Source organism: Agelaius phoeniceus, chromosome 6, assembly GCF_051311805.1.
Source record: "Agelaius phoeniceus isolate bAgePho1 chromosome 6, bAgePho1.hap1, whole genome shotgun sequence".
Lineage (NCBI taxonomy): Eukaryota > Metazoa > Chordata > Aves > Passeriformes > Icteridae > Agelaius > Agelaius phoeniceus.
In genome coordinates, this window is record NC_135270.1 from 5970589 (window position 1) to 5986153 (window position 15565).

Sequence of the window (15565 nt, forward strand, 5' to 3'; positions counted from 1 at the left end):
ATGATTTTTATTAGGGTACACAATAGACTAGCCTCTTCCTTCCCTTCCAAACAGACTGGTTAGCATCTGTTTGATTCATGTGCTGTGACTTTTTCCTGCTGCTTTCTATCAACCTTAATTGTGAAAAATGGTGTCTTGTTGCCCTTTTGATATTATTTCGGAGATTGACTCAGCCTTAAAGTATCCAGATGGGTACAGTTGTACAAATATCTGTGGAATTAGCTCACTGAGGTCTGGTCTGCAATATTTTTAATTGACTTACATGTTCTGTGGGAAAAGAAGAATCATAAAAAGCCTTTGCTGTAGCATTCCATTCTTCACTAGGCTCTCCCTGGGGCTCTCGGTGGATACTGGAGGCATTCAGAGTGTTGGCAGCTCTGTTCAAACTGCTAGAACCTGATTGACAAAAAGGAAATGGTAACAACTGCAATTTAGTCTCCAGGCACTAATTGTGAATGACTAAACTGGTTTACCTCTGATCTTAAAAAATCAAATATTTTTGTTTTAAATCCCTGGATCTTTGTTGTAGGCTTTTGCCCTTCATTTTTTTTCTTTCACATGTTTCGTCTATTTTTTCTCTAAAGATGAGGTATATTTCTACTTCAATTAAAAATGTTTTCTCTCATTTTCACATATTAGGTTAATGACAGAAAAGTGATTTATAGTAAGTGTATGTATTCTAAATATTCTAACTGAATATATTTTTTCAAATGCTATTACTTTAAACTCACTGTGTGATAACAATAATAAAATGCATAATTAATGCCGTTATAACATGATATTCCAGGGTGACTTGTAATAAAAGAAGACATGAATGCAAAGCTTTTCAGACAATCAAAAACCATTTTTAATAAGGAGTCTTTGTGTTAATGGCTCTATCTGATGTTTCAGGTGGTCAGGCAGTAGCCTCTACTAAAGGTAGGAAAGGCAGGTGAGTAGATTAATTACAGACAAGTATAAGCTCCAGTCCTTCAGAGGCTTCATGCAGCACCAGTAGATTCTGCTGCAACCAATATCAAATTCCTTACAAGGTGAAAACACAAGGATTCTTTCACAGTTCCTCACAACGCAAACAGGAGCTGTTTTGTCACTACTCAGATGCCTGTGGATCACTGTATTGACCGTAAAACCTTGTTTTGCTGTGAAAATACAGTTACCTCATGGTTATGTAACAATTATTTCAGAATACTGACATTTTCTCTTGGGAGGAACAGGAAAATGGTTATGTGTTCATTTTCTTTTTTAATCATCTGCCAGGAAGATCTTTGCCATTCCCAGTTCATTCCTTCATTTACTGATGTGGAGTGTCTGCTTTCTGGGAGCCAGCATATAAATAGTAAACTGCACTGTGGTTAGGCAATAAAAGGAATTCCCTCAGACAGATTTACTAAACTCTTTCACCAATTACTCTTCACCTCTAGCTCTCCCATATGGCTAAATGGGTTGTGCTCCAGTCAGTATATAGTATAGTATACAGTATATAAATAAAAATATTTAAAATGTAGGTCCAGTGCCCACATAGATTCCACTGCAGGTCTGCCATTTGGGAAGAGATCTGCAAACAAAACAGCACAAACCCCAGGCACAACAATCACTGGGAGCTTGTAGGAGCCCTCACAGGGAGGTTCTGCAGCATTCCCAGAGGGCAGCAGCCTCAAGGAGGGACCTGTCTCGATTTGGCAGCAGGAGGCACATCTGGGACACAGACCAAGACCCTCACCATGAGGTTTGCTGCAATTCAACTGAGGCAACTCAAATGAGGGACTGGAGTTAGCTGCCTACCAATTCATTTGGATGACTCTCTCAGAGTCACTTGGAGTTCCAGAACTTTGTATACAGAAAGGTTTCTGACAAGAAGAGGAGGAGGAACTCACAGGGAAGAAATTTAGATAGCTCTGTCTGTTCTTACAGAAAAGATACATGCAGAACATCATGGAACTAGGCGTTCATTTTATTGAAACAGATACCAAAATTCACATTATTTAAAGAAATAATGTGCCATCTGACATCAGGATTCTGGTACCTTGCTACTATTACTGCTGTTTTAGGCACAAAGACATTTCTGAAGCTGAACTTCAAAAAATGTGCATCAGAACATAAATATCCATGAGCAGGAGACCAAGGACAGAAACAAAATTACCTCCAGAGCTAAATTCATAACAGAGCAATGCAAAGAAAACAGACTACTGGGTTTCTGTCTGCCACTGGCTGCAAAAGTAAGGATGAGAGTCCACTCTGCTCATGGTATGTTTGAGGGCCAAAGGTGAAAGTGCTGCACCAACAAAAACTCCATAGACACAAACACCCTGTCCTGTGGATCCTGCTCTTTGGAAAACACCCAGGGCTCCAGTTTTGGGGTAATCTACCAGCTCATTTTATGGCAAAACAAATCTAAATACAGTTTTTCCACATCCCAGTAATGATTTAGAAACCCATGGAATAAAGTTCATATTTACTATTTTGTATGTGCAAAATATTGCTCAACAAATAATAACCAAGTGTCAATAGTAGGAGATTAAAATGCTCCTTGAGCATGTCAAGCTCCAAGTTTTCCAGAGCCTGACAGAATGTAAAGTCCTTTCACACACTCAGCACATTCAGATGGTTTTAATGGTCCACTTAAATTAGAGATGTACAATAAAATAAAAATTAAATTTCTGTAAGAGCCATTCAAAGAAGCATCTACTGGTTCAAAATCTACCCTAATTTTGATGCACAATGGGAACACTGAATAATTTGCAAAAGCTGCTCAATGCTTTTCAGATCCATGCAGAGCCCTGATAGAATACACTCTACATTAGGGTTAGAAATGCCTATCAAAATTCAGTTTGTCATTGCACTGCTGTTATTTGACAAAGGGAAATATGAGAAAAAAAATTTAATCAACGAATTGATTGATAAGCTATCAAAAGCTGTTTAGTTGCATTTATAACATAAACAGAGCAATCTCAACTTTTTATGATATAACTAAAATGTCAGGCTTACATTTTTCTACACTAAGTTTAGATATAGACATTTCACCTTCTAATCATTTTTCTAAGGACTACATGGTTCAGAACATCAATGTTTATATTTTCTTACCTTGTATTGCTTCTCCACTGTCCCCATTTTCACTGAGATCTTGACTCTGTGTGTTTGAAATAATGTTTGTGTTTTCCACTAAGCATGGTGGTTTCTCTTTCAAAAGGGAAGGCTCCTTGGAAGCTGAAGTCCATGTAGCTTGACCTCTCATTTGATTTATTCTTGAACAAGAACTGAGAGCTAAAAAATTCAAGTATAGTGGAGTTTTCTCAGCTTTTTTATCTGAGGTTGGAAGATCAAAGGATGACCTTACACTTATGTTTACTAAATTTCCCGATGTTCTCATGGGTAAGGAGCATGGTTCTTGCAGGTGACCCTCAGCAAGCTTCATTCCTGGAACTGCTCCACTCAGTGAGTCTTTTTTCTCTTTTAACAATGTGTTATTTGTTGAAGCATTAATCTCCAGGGAATGTCCAGTTTTGATGGAGTGTATCTGAGTACCACTGCTAACATTTTTATGTGGAATTAGTTTATCTGTACATGCCCTGTCTGCTGGGGGGTTTTTGTGAGCAATTTTGAGACCATCAGCCTTTACTGGAGATTTGGCTTCAGCAATGGAAGTCTGGGTGTTTGTAGCATTCCCTGTTTCTTTAGCACTGCTTTGTTCAGGTTGATTGCTGTGCATGTCATCTGCATTTACTCCTCTCTCAGTTTTTGGGGGGCATAAATTAAAAGTACCTAACAGAGACTTATTATCTCTGCATTCTTTTGCAGCAGCATCATCAGCACTTGTGTTATCACAACAAACAGTTGGTGGATGTTGAGCATCAGTTGCCAGAACACCAGTGCTGTCCATGTTTCTGGCATTGTCATCATCTCTGCCTTCAGCATCTACATGTGTCTGTTCCAGAGGAAGTTTATCTCTATGTAAACCACTCAGATTGAAGTTTTTTTCTGTTTTATGTAATCCACTGCCTACAGAATTGTCACTATTCAGCAAGCTGCATTTTTGGTATTCTGCTTGAGAATTCTCTTCAGTATAAGGTAGGATGCCAAAACTTAAGTCCTTAGTTTGGTGGTTGTCTGTACTTCTGTCATGCAGAGCACTCTTCTCAGTGCAAAGAACAGCTTCAGACTCAGGTCTGGGTGCTTCAGGTGTAAGGACACTTTTGTTGTGCTGTCTGGTGCCTGAGTTTGCATCTGCCTTGGCACAAGTTGATTCACCTGCAGTATTGCACAGTTCTTCCTTGCTGGTGTCAGTCTCCTGACTTCTGTTTTTCCTGTCAGCACCTACAGTCTCAGCACTGCCCAAGAAGTCCTTCCTTGTTTGTGCGTGGTGTGCTGCCAAGGGCTCAGTGCTGTCCTGTGGCTTTTGATCTGAATCTGCATTGTTTTCATCTGGTAAGGTTCTGTGTGCTGTTCCTTCTGCCTCTCTGCATCCAGGGACATGCATTTCCCAGGTGTGTCCTTGGGTAATTAAATCAGTATCTGTGCAGAGGGTGTTCCTGGGAGAAGCCTCCCTTTGCTTTACTTCACAAGGGCTAGCAACATTAATTTCATCCTTAAAACTGTTCTCAAGAACTTGTGACCCTGTAGAGTGAGGGTATTCTCTAGTTAGTGACTGATAACACAGAGCTTTATGTTTTATAGTTTAGAATTTCCAAAGAAGTGGACTCAGGATTGGTATCAATAGTGATATCTTATGTTACACACATAAGCCTGTCAAAAAGTTACTGAAGGTAAGTACTGCACTATGGTCACTTGCAAAATATTTATGAACTGAGAAAGCAGAGAATATCTTAACATTCTGTAGATTTTAGGTATGACCATTTAATTCAGGATTTAAGCCCTCTCTTGTCATATACTACATCTGAAAACACTTATCCTTTCTTAACAAAACTACTTATCTCTATTATCCATGGAAGGTTATTACTTTGTTCTATCTTTAATTCCTCAATGCTTGAAGACTGGTCCCTTGTGTTTTTTACTTCAGTTTCTTCTTCATTTCCACAATTACCATATTTTCTTATTACAGACTGCATAAACTCATGTTCTTTCTGAATAGCCTGTATTTCACTGTCTTTTGAGTGTTCTTGACCACTCTAGCATAGGAAGGAACAAAAAATCATAGGTATTTTAGTAATTTACTATAGTCACTGATTAGGTAAAAAGTTCAGGACTGAGATTTAAAATTAATTTTACAATTCTGATGGAAAACAAAGACCTGAAGCATAAAAGGTAAATGTAAACAGAGGAAAAGAAAAAAGCAGACTAATACCCTAGAAGAGCAGGAAAGAATTCAGGTCCTGCCATATTACAGTGCACAAAGTTATACATTTGACAGAATTCCTCAGTGGAAGGAATTTGAGCTGTACATGTGGTGGTTGGATTACTCCCTCTCTCTGCTAGCCCACTCAGTGACCTGCTCAGTGATTCCATGTGCAAAAATCCTGCAGGATTGCTGTTTACACCCAAACACATAAACAACATGCACACAAAAACAGCACATGCACATATAAACAACATTTTTTTCTAGCAAAATGGCCAGGACTTTTAACTTCATTTCACAAGGCTTCTGAATTTATAATCCCTGACATTTAGTTCCTCATTCCCTCCCAAATAGCTTTTTAACTTTAATTTGAGTCAAATTCATCAAGAATAGAAGCCTGAAAGATTTGTCTACTTAAAAGTCTAAATCACTGGTCTACTACTGCATCTGTATTTGTGTTCAGTTTTCAAAGCTGCAGTCAATGAAGTTCTGTGGAAACTAGGGCCTGAATAGTGAAGAAAATAAAATCCCACCAAAATAAAAGCAAAAGGAGATGCATCCTTTATCATCATCAACTGTCTGGCAGCTGAAGACAGGAGCACGTGCTGGCTCTTGCCCTAAAGATAGGATATAAAAGAGGCAGATGTGGGAGGGAGCTTAGGCCATAAAAGATGTGGGAAAGAGCTGAAGACACTTGGGTGGCTGGAGGTGTTGCAGAAGGAAGGCTGGGATGTGGGAGGGAGTTACAAGAGCTGTGCTTGGGCACGGGGTGTGTGGGGAGGACAGAGAATATTGCAGAGGGGAGGGAGGCAGGGCGGCAGCACTGCTAAAAAATGGGGCTGTTGCAGTGCTGGCAGAGTAGGGATGTAGAACACAAATCTGCTGGAAACAGTTTCCTGCAGGTCACAGGAACATCCAGAGGCTCCCAGCCTTGCTGTTTGGGGGAGGGAGGAGTCATGGTAAATAGAGGAGGGTCCTAAAATAATTTTCCTCCACCCTCAATTTGAAGTTTCAGTTGAAATTTCTTTCTCTTTTCCTCGTGTTTTATAATTATTTTCCCTGTCACACTTGTAAATTGTACATATTGCAAATTTTCTTGTCTAGGTTTTTAATTAAAATTGCTTCTTTCCTCTATATAGCCCTGGCATCATACTTTCAAGCTTTTTGAATACAAATACTAGAAAATTCCTTTTTCTTTCCTGAAATCTGTAATTATCTTACAGTCTTTTGTTTCCAGGAGCTCTTTCTTCAGACAGAAACACCCAGCACCACTCTATAACTGTGTACATTAGTCTTCTACAGAAGTAAGACAGCCACTGCAGTGGAACTTACCACATTTGTGGGTGTGGGCTGAGCTGGGGACTGCATCTGAAACAAACAGGATGAAGTGTTCATAGAAAGGCAGAAAGGTTTCATGTTTCCTTTCCAGGTTTTCAGATGGGTTGAAGAAACCTACTTTTCAATAAATTCAAATAGCTGTTCAGCCCTTCAAAAATAGGTCCAAGATGGACAAACTAAAATACCTAAATAACAAAACTTTTAAACTTGGATTTTAATTTTTTGCCTGTGATTTAGTAAAATCTAACTAAGAAACACATATATCCCTAAATATCCTTTTCCCTCAAAGGACTATTTCATAGTATGAAATTCAAACCCCTCTGAAAACCAGATCTCCCTGTACATACACCCACAAAAGAATTACAGCAAGCCATTGGTGGGCGTAACCCTATTCTCTAATGGTACACAGCTGAATTACAAATTATATCAAACTAAATGTGAAGCATGGTAAGGTTAAACTAAATTGCAATCCTAGTCTGTAATGAGGTCTGACATTGTACCTTTCTTTTAAAAATGTCTTTTGTTTAATTACTATTCCAGAGGTGATCAGCGTGAAGAAGTTTAAGTACATTTTGAATTTCATGCCCCACAAATAACCACAGGGATTTCAGATTGCACTAGGTGTAAAAATAAGTATAAGCATATTTCCTTAGAACACTTGGAACCACAGTCAAGATCTAAATCCAAGGCAACACCTTTCCCTTTTATGTGTCACTAGAGGCTGACTCATTAGTGATACAAGGTGAAATTCCACAAATCAGGATAACCAATATGATCTGCTGCAGCTTCAGTTTCTTGGCACTCTTCCACTCAGTCCAACCTGCCCAGCTTTGGAAATCTAATGATTGTACAACACAAAGTGGTGTGGCAATTTGCCATAAGATAGTGTAAGATGTATATTTGGAAGACATCTGACTTCTTTTGCATTTATGAGCATATGCTTTAAGCTCTTCTGCTTTCAAACCCATGGGGCTATCTTAGTAAGCATCAGTACTGTTTATCATGAATGCCTAATCACTTTGATTCTGCATCCTAAACAAAATCAATATTCCATTTCCATTCACGGAAACAGTGATTTTTAAGATACACAATTTGCATAATTCCTTGTAGAGTTCACCTTTGGCACAAGGAGTAATCATTTCAAATCTCATTTCCCTTGCATTATTAAGCCCATACCACAGCCATGTGTATTTGTATGTTAGCTATAAACATACTTATGTATGTGCATTGAGAAGAAATTGATTTTACATTCTTCCAAATCCTAAAATATTTTCACTGCTTGTCATTTTACTGACCATTATGGACCAGTTCTAAAATAGTTAGCTGTCTTTACAAACCCAGCGTCCTCCTATTTTCTTAACACTCCAAACAAGATTGTATACATGAAAAATGAAGACAGATCATTTGAAGATAGATCATTACTTGTTTGTAAAAATTAATGGAAAATACTCAACAGAACAACAGAAGACACTCAATGCACAGAGAAGCTTTCTTATGGCTTCTGACTCTGCCCAATTTTTTCAATCCCACAGAAGACTGGAATACAAATTTGCAATCCAGTTTGATCCTGGGATAACACAGAGCTGCAGGGGATATAACAGAAGGATCTGTTGTATCTATATGTATAGCTGCAGGGATCATGGGATATAACAGAGCTGCTATGTGCTCTTCCTTTTGTTCCAAAAGCCCATCTTTGTGTGCTTCACCACTTGTTGACTTCCCATATGTGCCCTGCACCTAGAGCTGAACATAAATTTGGCTCAGCCAACAATCCAAGCTCAATTCCAGTTCAGCCTGCACTGCATAAAAGTCTTTTACCTCCTGCACTCACCACCTGATGAGCTTGCTGTGCCTTTGATGACTCCTAAACATGCTATGTGACATAAAGGTTGGTGTTTTTTAAACTAAAACTGAAGCACTGAGATAACTTGAGTATAGATAAAAACAACCTTCTCATCTGTCCCGTGTTTCAGATTTTAGAGAAGCTGAAATCAGCTCCTCTGAGTAGAGGTGGACCTATTTCTACACCTCCAGGGAACTTACATACATATGAAACCAATTGGATCTGCCCCAGTATTTGAGAAATACCCATGGAAAATATGTCTGTGAAATAGGGTTTAGTAAAGATAGAGGGCTTAAATTAACTGCTGTCTGTTAGGTAAAAATTTATTAATGAAGTAGTATCTCAGGTTTCCATGATATAAGCACCTCTCTTGATGAAAGGAGAACATTCTTTGGGTACAGTAAGTTTCAGTGATACTTAGATACCATTGTCATATAAATTTTTAGGCTGTGCCATGTCAAAGGAGAATCAGTGGACATGACAGACAAGTTTAGAAAAACTGTCGTATCTTCAGTTCTCTGGCATTTTTACAAGACACACTGCAGCTAGTAAAGACACTTACCTGCAGATTTTCCACTTGTTCAGAATGCTGATTTCCTGGAGGAGGATGATAATCTTCAAGATGTCTATGAAGTCCTTTAAGGGAATTCAGCTCATTTTTAATAGCGTGTATTTCTCTTCTCATGTTTTCCTCCTGTAATAATTACAGTACACAGAGCACACAAACACTTTACTGCATGTTCAAATGAGTAAACCAGCATTTTTCAAAGGCATGAACAGCTTAGCAAATGAAACTTCATCCTTAAAAGAAAGTATGCTAAGGAATTTCTTTGTACAAATTAATTGAGCTCTTTCATTCAACCAAAGTTTTAACCACATTTCCATTACAGATTATAGCTTTTATTAACTGGTTTGGGATTTTTTTTTTCACCATTTACTACTTGTAGCAATACTCCAAAAAAAAGTGAGATTTGTATTTTTAGCTTTCTTCCTTTTTGGCTCAAAGATAAATGAAATATTCAACATTCATTGTCTACCTACATTGTCAAGAAACCACAGCAGCAAATAATTTGCTTAGCCCTTTACTTCTGTAAATAGCCTCAAGTATCCAATCCTCCTTCAGAAAATATGTAACAATTAAATTTTTGTATTTAGAACTAACTGAATGGTCCAAACTACAACTTGTAAAAAGAATCAAAGGGCAATTTTACAGAAATACTTTCACATAATTCACAAAGATTTCTGGATTTCTGGACCAGTGTTAATTTTATCCTTGATTATTTACTTGAGGAGACAAAATTTCTAGTTAGCCATAGCAGAAATATGAAAAGGAATAACAATTATCTTCTACAGAACAGATGCAAAGGTTCCTGAGAAATAAGCAGGGCAAATTCCCATGTCTGTAGAGGAAATTATGGTATAAAATTCTCCAAGGAATCAGGGAAATCAAATCTTCTCAGGGAACTGAGCATCAGAACAGTTCAGCAATTTTGTGGTCTCATGGTTGCAGTCATCCCCACAGGGGCTGCACTCAAAGGAGTGAGCCTTAGACAACAGGATTACAAGGACAACTTTGCATTATTTCCCTACAGCTTCCCTGGAAATCTATCTACCAAATTCAAAACCTTTCTGGCAGCAAGTGCCAAGCACATAGAAATAAAAAAGACAGACTATTAAACAAATGCTGCTAAGAGTCTGGTTTCCACACATTAAGCAGAGCTTGTCTTATTGAAGTGGTATTAATCTTTCCTACATCCAAACATGCATTTATTATTGCAGACAATTTTTACAGCTACAATGTTTTGCTAATTGTTTTGGATTAAATAATTGCCAAAGTATTCTTTAAAAGTAATGAGGTAATAGAAAGAATGTCAAATATAGAAGACAAACTATTGTTTAGGCATCCACAGAGGAGAATTCACTAGGGGGACATTGCAGACACACCTTTTCTTATCCCCTTTCACCCTCAGTCCACACTGAAGAATTCCTTTCAAATCAGAGCTGCAGGAAGAGCACTGACCTTTTAGAGCACAGAAGTCAACCTAAATCTACTTTGAAAAAATATTCATTTCTAGAAGTATCTGTATTACTGGAGAAGAAATGAGTGGGTTTTATTGCATTATTTCTATGGTATTTTCTTGGCTTTTAGGGATTACCTGAAATGCTTGACAACTATTCCAAAAAACTTTTAATACTAAAGCATTTAATTTAATAAACCTACATCATTTTTCCAAGTTCTTAGTGCCTTCTCATGCTCATTCTGAAGATTAAGGAACTTTTCTTCATTTTCCTTTGCCTTCTCCCTTTGCAGCTCATTATCTCTTTCAAGGGCCTGCAATAAAATTAATTATCCAAAAAATAATCAATACCACATTAATGAATTTTGATGTGTTTTATGTTGCTTGGACCTTTGCTTCTAACATGCTGCAAGTGCCATACAGATCAGTGATAATGTGCTATCTCAACAATAATTTTCATAAATTAACAGAAAGGTGCTTATAGTTTAGCTAACAGGAAACAGGGGGAGGTTATGAAAAAAGAAATGGCTATAAAAGGGTATAAAAACACTTGCCATTATTCAGTTTCACTGCATAAGTTTTAATGTGCTGAAAAAAGTAATATAAAGTCCAGAGATGAGATATATGAAATGTAGCATAATCCAGAGTCACTGTACTTAAAGAAAAAACTACTGCATACTCACAGGAAAAAAATATTTTTATAATCCGTTTTTCTGTCCTAAATTGTTTATTAACCTCTCTTATAAACTATACAATCTTTACATTCTAAAACATATCTACTGCAACATGAAGTATATATCTGATTATGCTTTAATTTATTTTTATTAGGTCACTGAAATAGGAGTGCATTGAAATAACAGTAATATTAAGTTTTATACCACCATAACCGTACTTGCAACAGTTTTGGGTTAACTCTTTCAGCTTTCCTGTGCTAAATTAAAGGAGCCTTGTGTAAATCACAGCAACTTCACACACATATCAGGTACTCTTGGAGATTTTATCCTATCATAATTTTATAGCAAACAATATGGAAGATAATAGTCCCTGCATTCCATTACCTGCTAAATAGATGACACAAATATATTTGATAATGTAAGCATAACTTTAATGCATGAGCTGGATGACCAGCTACATATTTAGGATTCTGCTGAGCTTCTTTACAAGTCCACTTGAAAAATGTTATGGAGGCAATACTCCAAACTAATTCCTTTTTACTAAATCTTTTAACCAAAAATGAGTCCACTTTTTGATTCACTTAGCACCAATTTTAAAATGTTTATGTTAATTTAGCTATACTGCTAATAAAATAATATTTTACAGGTACTAACACTAGGAAAATTCAAACTACCCAACTACCCTGCACTTTTGTACACATGGGAAAATTGTGCATAATAATAAAATTAATCTTCTTTGACAGATTATGTATATCCAAAAATGGGACAATTCAGCAATACATTGTCTGAATAATCCCACTCTGATGTAGCATCTTTCATCCAGTTTTATAAACCAGGAATTCAAGACCTCGTCTCTTTGATGAACCTGCTCTTAACTCCAAGGATGCTTTTACTTGCACCTCACATGCAGCCTCCTCGGTGATGGATGATTATAGTTATTCACAGCATAGCTCTTAGGGCAAAATCTCTGAAGTAGCAGATGTATGGAACTGATCACATGTTAAAGCCAGTTGTACACACAGGGGAATACCTGAATTCCTTGCATTCTCAAGTATTCTGTCATCTGTTTAAGAATATTTTTTTATAAGTTATATATTCAGCTTGCTATTTAAAAAAAAAGCAAAAATGCAAAATAAGAAGCGAACATTGTATCATTCCTTGGAATATCATGGTAAAGACTGCAAAAATGCAATATAAAGCTAATATTGTCTCATTTCTTGGAATATCATGGTAATTGTATCAAACTGAAAAACAAGTCTATTTACATCAATTTATCAGTTTTTTATTCATATCTATATAAGCATAACCAAGGCATGCCTTGTAACACCCATTTCATCTAAAGTATTTATGCCTGAAGTTACCTTTGAGGACTGCACTGAAGCTTTGATGACCAGCAGTGGTTTGTGCTGTAGTTAGAACAATTGAAAACAGTAATACTTTCCCAATGTCTAATACAAACAGACCCAAATCAGAGCAGGCTCTCATCAGAATTAGCGTAATTGCAACCAGAAATCAATTTTTGGCCTGCACAGGCTGCAAAAGAGAGACTTGTCCTCCATCCATACCTTAACAAGAAGAAAACAAGCCATACTTGTACACATTTAAGTGCAGTCTTCAAAGAGAAGATTCACTGTTACCATTTACTGTTTTAGCTGGAGCTTTAAGGCATACTATAAACTTTATCTGAGAGGGGAAACAATGGCTCAGAAATGCTATCAGAAAAAAGCACTTTAAAATACACTTACTATTCAATAGTCCTGACACAAAGGACTAAAGGGTTCCTGTATTATCAAAGTCATCACCAGTAGGGTTATATATATTAATTATCTCCAGCCTCTGTTTTAATCTACAAAGCAATTCCAATTATCTTAAAAAATAAAAAGCACACTACCTTCTTTCTTTAACAAAAACCAGGATTATATGACTAGCAAGTAATCCAGCTTCACTGGACCCAATATACAAATAATGGAAGCCACAGAAAAATCATGCTACTTTAGGCAATTCTACAGCCAGAGGGCTGTTCAATTATCTTTGTAAAAATGTTGCTTTAATTCCTAGTGAGGTTTTAGCCACTTTCTGATGAAGAACATAGCTCACCTTCAACCTTGTTTCATCAAAAAACAGAAATCCTATGTTTATATTGTGGTAGAAGGCAAAATATTCACACCTGTTGAGAGTAAAGTCTTAGGGGAAGTGAATAATTTCAAATTAGCATAGAAGCATTTATTTAGAAACAGAAGTACATATTCATACTGGAAGTTCAATTTGAAATTACTGAGCTCCTAGTTCAAAACCATGGCTTCAAAGAGTGGAACAGTTGTGGTTATGTCCAGGCAAACAGTAGGTAATAATTTTTAATAGACCTATCAATGGTTGTACCTGAATGATACATCTGATGGGAATGGATATGACGTTAACCTTCAGTGCACTGACTGCTATTGAAATGTGGAATCTGAACTGTTCTGAGCTTTTACATGCTGAAAGAGTGTCCTAAAGTGACTTTATGATGCTTGTATCCCCAGTCATCTGTTCTGCTTACACTGGATATTAAGTTCTGCACCTTCAAGACTGGTTCTGAGAGCGAAGGGGGAGAGAAGCAGCACGTGGGTTGTCTGCAGAAATTGCACTTGCTCCCCTGTATCCTTCTCACCCACTTGCAACCCTGGCTACTGAGAATTTCAGACTTTCTGTGCTGGCAGGCACTGACCCCCAAGAGAACACTGCATTTGACCTGAGGCTGTGGAGAAGGCTTCCAAAATTGAGTGACAGAATTGGGATTATGGGTGTGGAGTTTGAATAGAAGGTAATATCACAGGGTGGAAAACTCAGAGTTTAAGGTTTTAGAATATAACAATATATATAAAGCAAGATGGAGGTTTTAGGGTGGAGGCTGGTCCCTCTTCTTCACCTTCTTCTCCATGGGTTGGGTGGGTTTGTGTAATTGGATAAAAAGTCCACATTGTGGGCCATGGGTGGTTGGTTATTGGGTTAAAACTAAAAATAATTTAGGTGCCATTTCTTAATTGGACAGTTTATCCTTAAAAGGCCTTGTAGAGAGGGAGATACAGCTCCATTTTACCTTGTTAGAGTGACGTGCTGTAGAACGCACAGTTTGTGAGAGTGTAGAATAAGAACTAATAAACATCTGAGTCCCAATAAGAAATACCTTCTCACACATTTAATCCCGACCTTGGCACAAAAAGGAAGCAAAGAATCCACACCCACTGTGTTGTCTGCAGCACAGACAGCAGAACAGAACTCTCCTTTGCTTTTAATCAGTTGGGTTTTTTAGTTAGCTGAGGCCAGTAGTTTTTTGGAACTGTTCAGTCCAGTGACAGCAGGTCTATCATCCAGGGCACCCCAAGCTACACTGCAGACACAAGACCTGACCCTGGAGAGACTGAGAAAAGCTGAAGACGCACCCACAAAAAGGACTCTGAACTACAGAAAGACCTTCTGCATCTGCCATCTCTTCAAAACAATGAGAAGTTCCACTGTTTAATATTATTCATTTTTTCATGTTTGTGAGCACTTTGCTTGTTAAATAAACCATTTTTTTCCACTTTTCTCACAGGAAATTTATGTCTCCTGAACTGGTGGGAGGAGAGGCCACTTAAAGTTGCTTCTAAAGGGACCACTTCAAAAGTTTCCTCCCAAAGTTTTCCCTAAACCAAGACAAAGAGGAACTGAGGAGTGCTGCAACTCCACACTCTCCAGTGTGACTACTTCCCACCTCTAGCATAAATATGCCAGAAAACACAGCAAGAAAGGGCTAAAGATACTGCTCTTTCTTAGCCCTCTGCTTTAATAAAACTGAGGACAAGGTCCAGCTATGAAGACCTGAAATTTGAAATGTTGCCCAGAAATGTGTACCTGTATGAAAATTACAAGAAACAAAAGTCATAAAATAATTTGATTTCAGCATTTGAAAGCAACCCTGTTCTGGTTTGCCCTCTAGAAATGGCTGCTGAGAATGGCAACCATGATTTACTTTAGGGAGAGAAGAGGGAAAGCACAGCCTGTGCTTCAAGGCTCGTGCTGACAGTTAAGGAGCTGAGGGAGCAATGGAAGTGAGGTCAAAAGTTCTGAAAGGCACACAGATGTCTTTAACAGCCCTGGACTTAAAAAATACATAACAGATAGTAACAGCTTGTCTAATTGAGAAAAATCTGACCTGATAGTCTTCTTTCAGTGCTTTTAATTCACTTTCCAGTCTAACATTCATTTGGGTTATTCGCTGAAGCAGCTCCTGCACACACTGTAGAGAGCTGAGAATTTCCTTATTAATACAAACAGAATAAATATATTGAGTAAGATTTTGTTTCTGGAGTTTAAACATTAGATAATTTATGTATTAATTTTTTTTTTTAATTCTGTCAGTGTTTACAAATTCATGTCTGTA

The 15565-nt window shown here is 37.5% G+C and overlaps 1 protein-coding gene across 1 annotated transcript in view; it reads right to left on the reverse strand.

The window, feature by feature from the left end:
- CCDC73 (coiled-coil domain containing 73) overlaps positions 1 to 15565 on the reverse strand; it is a 95191-nt gene that overhangs the window by 2829 nt on the left and 76797 nt on the right. Inside the window, exons 15-21 of the mRNA XM_077179537.1 lie at positions 15338 to 15442; positions 10693 to 10803; positions 9034 to 9165; positions 6623 to 6658; positions 4955 to 5123; positions 3082 to 4611; positions 263 to 396 (exon numbers count right to left, since the gene is read on the reverse strand). Of these exons, the coding sequence (XP_077035652.1) occupies positions 263 to 396; positions 3082 to 4611; positions 4955 to 5123; positions 6623 to 6658; positions 9034 to 9165; positions 10693 to 10803; positions 15338 to 15442 (2217 nt within the window). The remainder of the gene's footprint in view (positions 1 to 262; positions 397 to 3081; positions 4612 to 4954; positions 5124 to 6622; positions 6659 to 9033; positions 9166 to 10692; positions 10804 to 15337; positions 15443 to 15565) is intronic.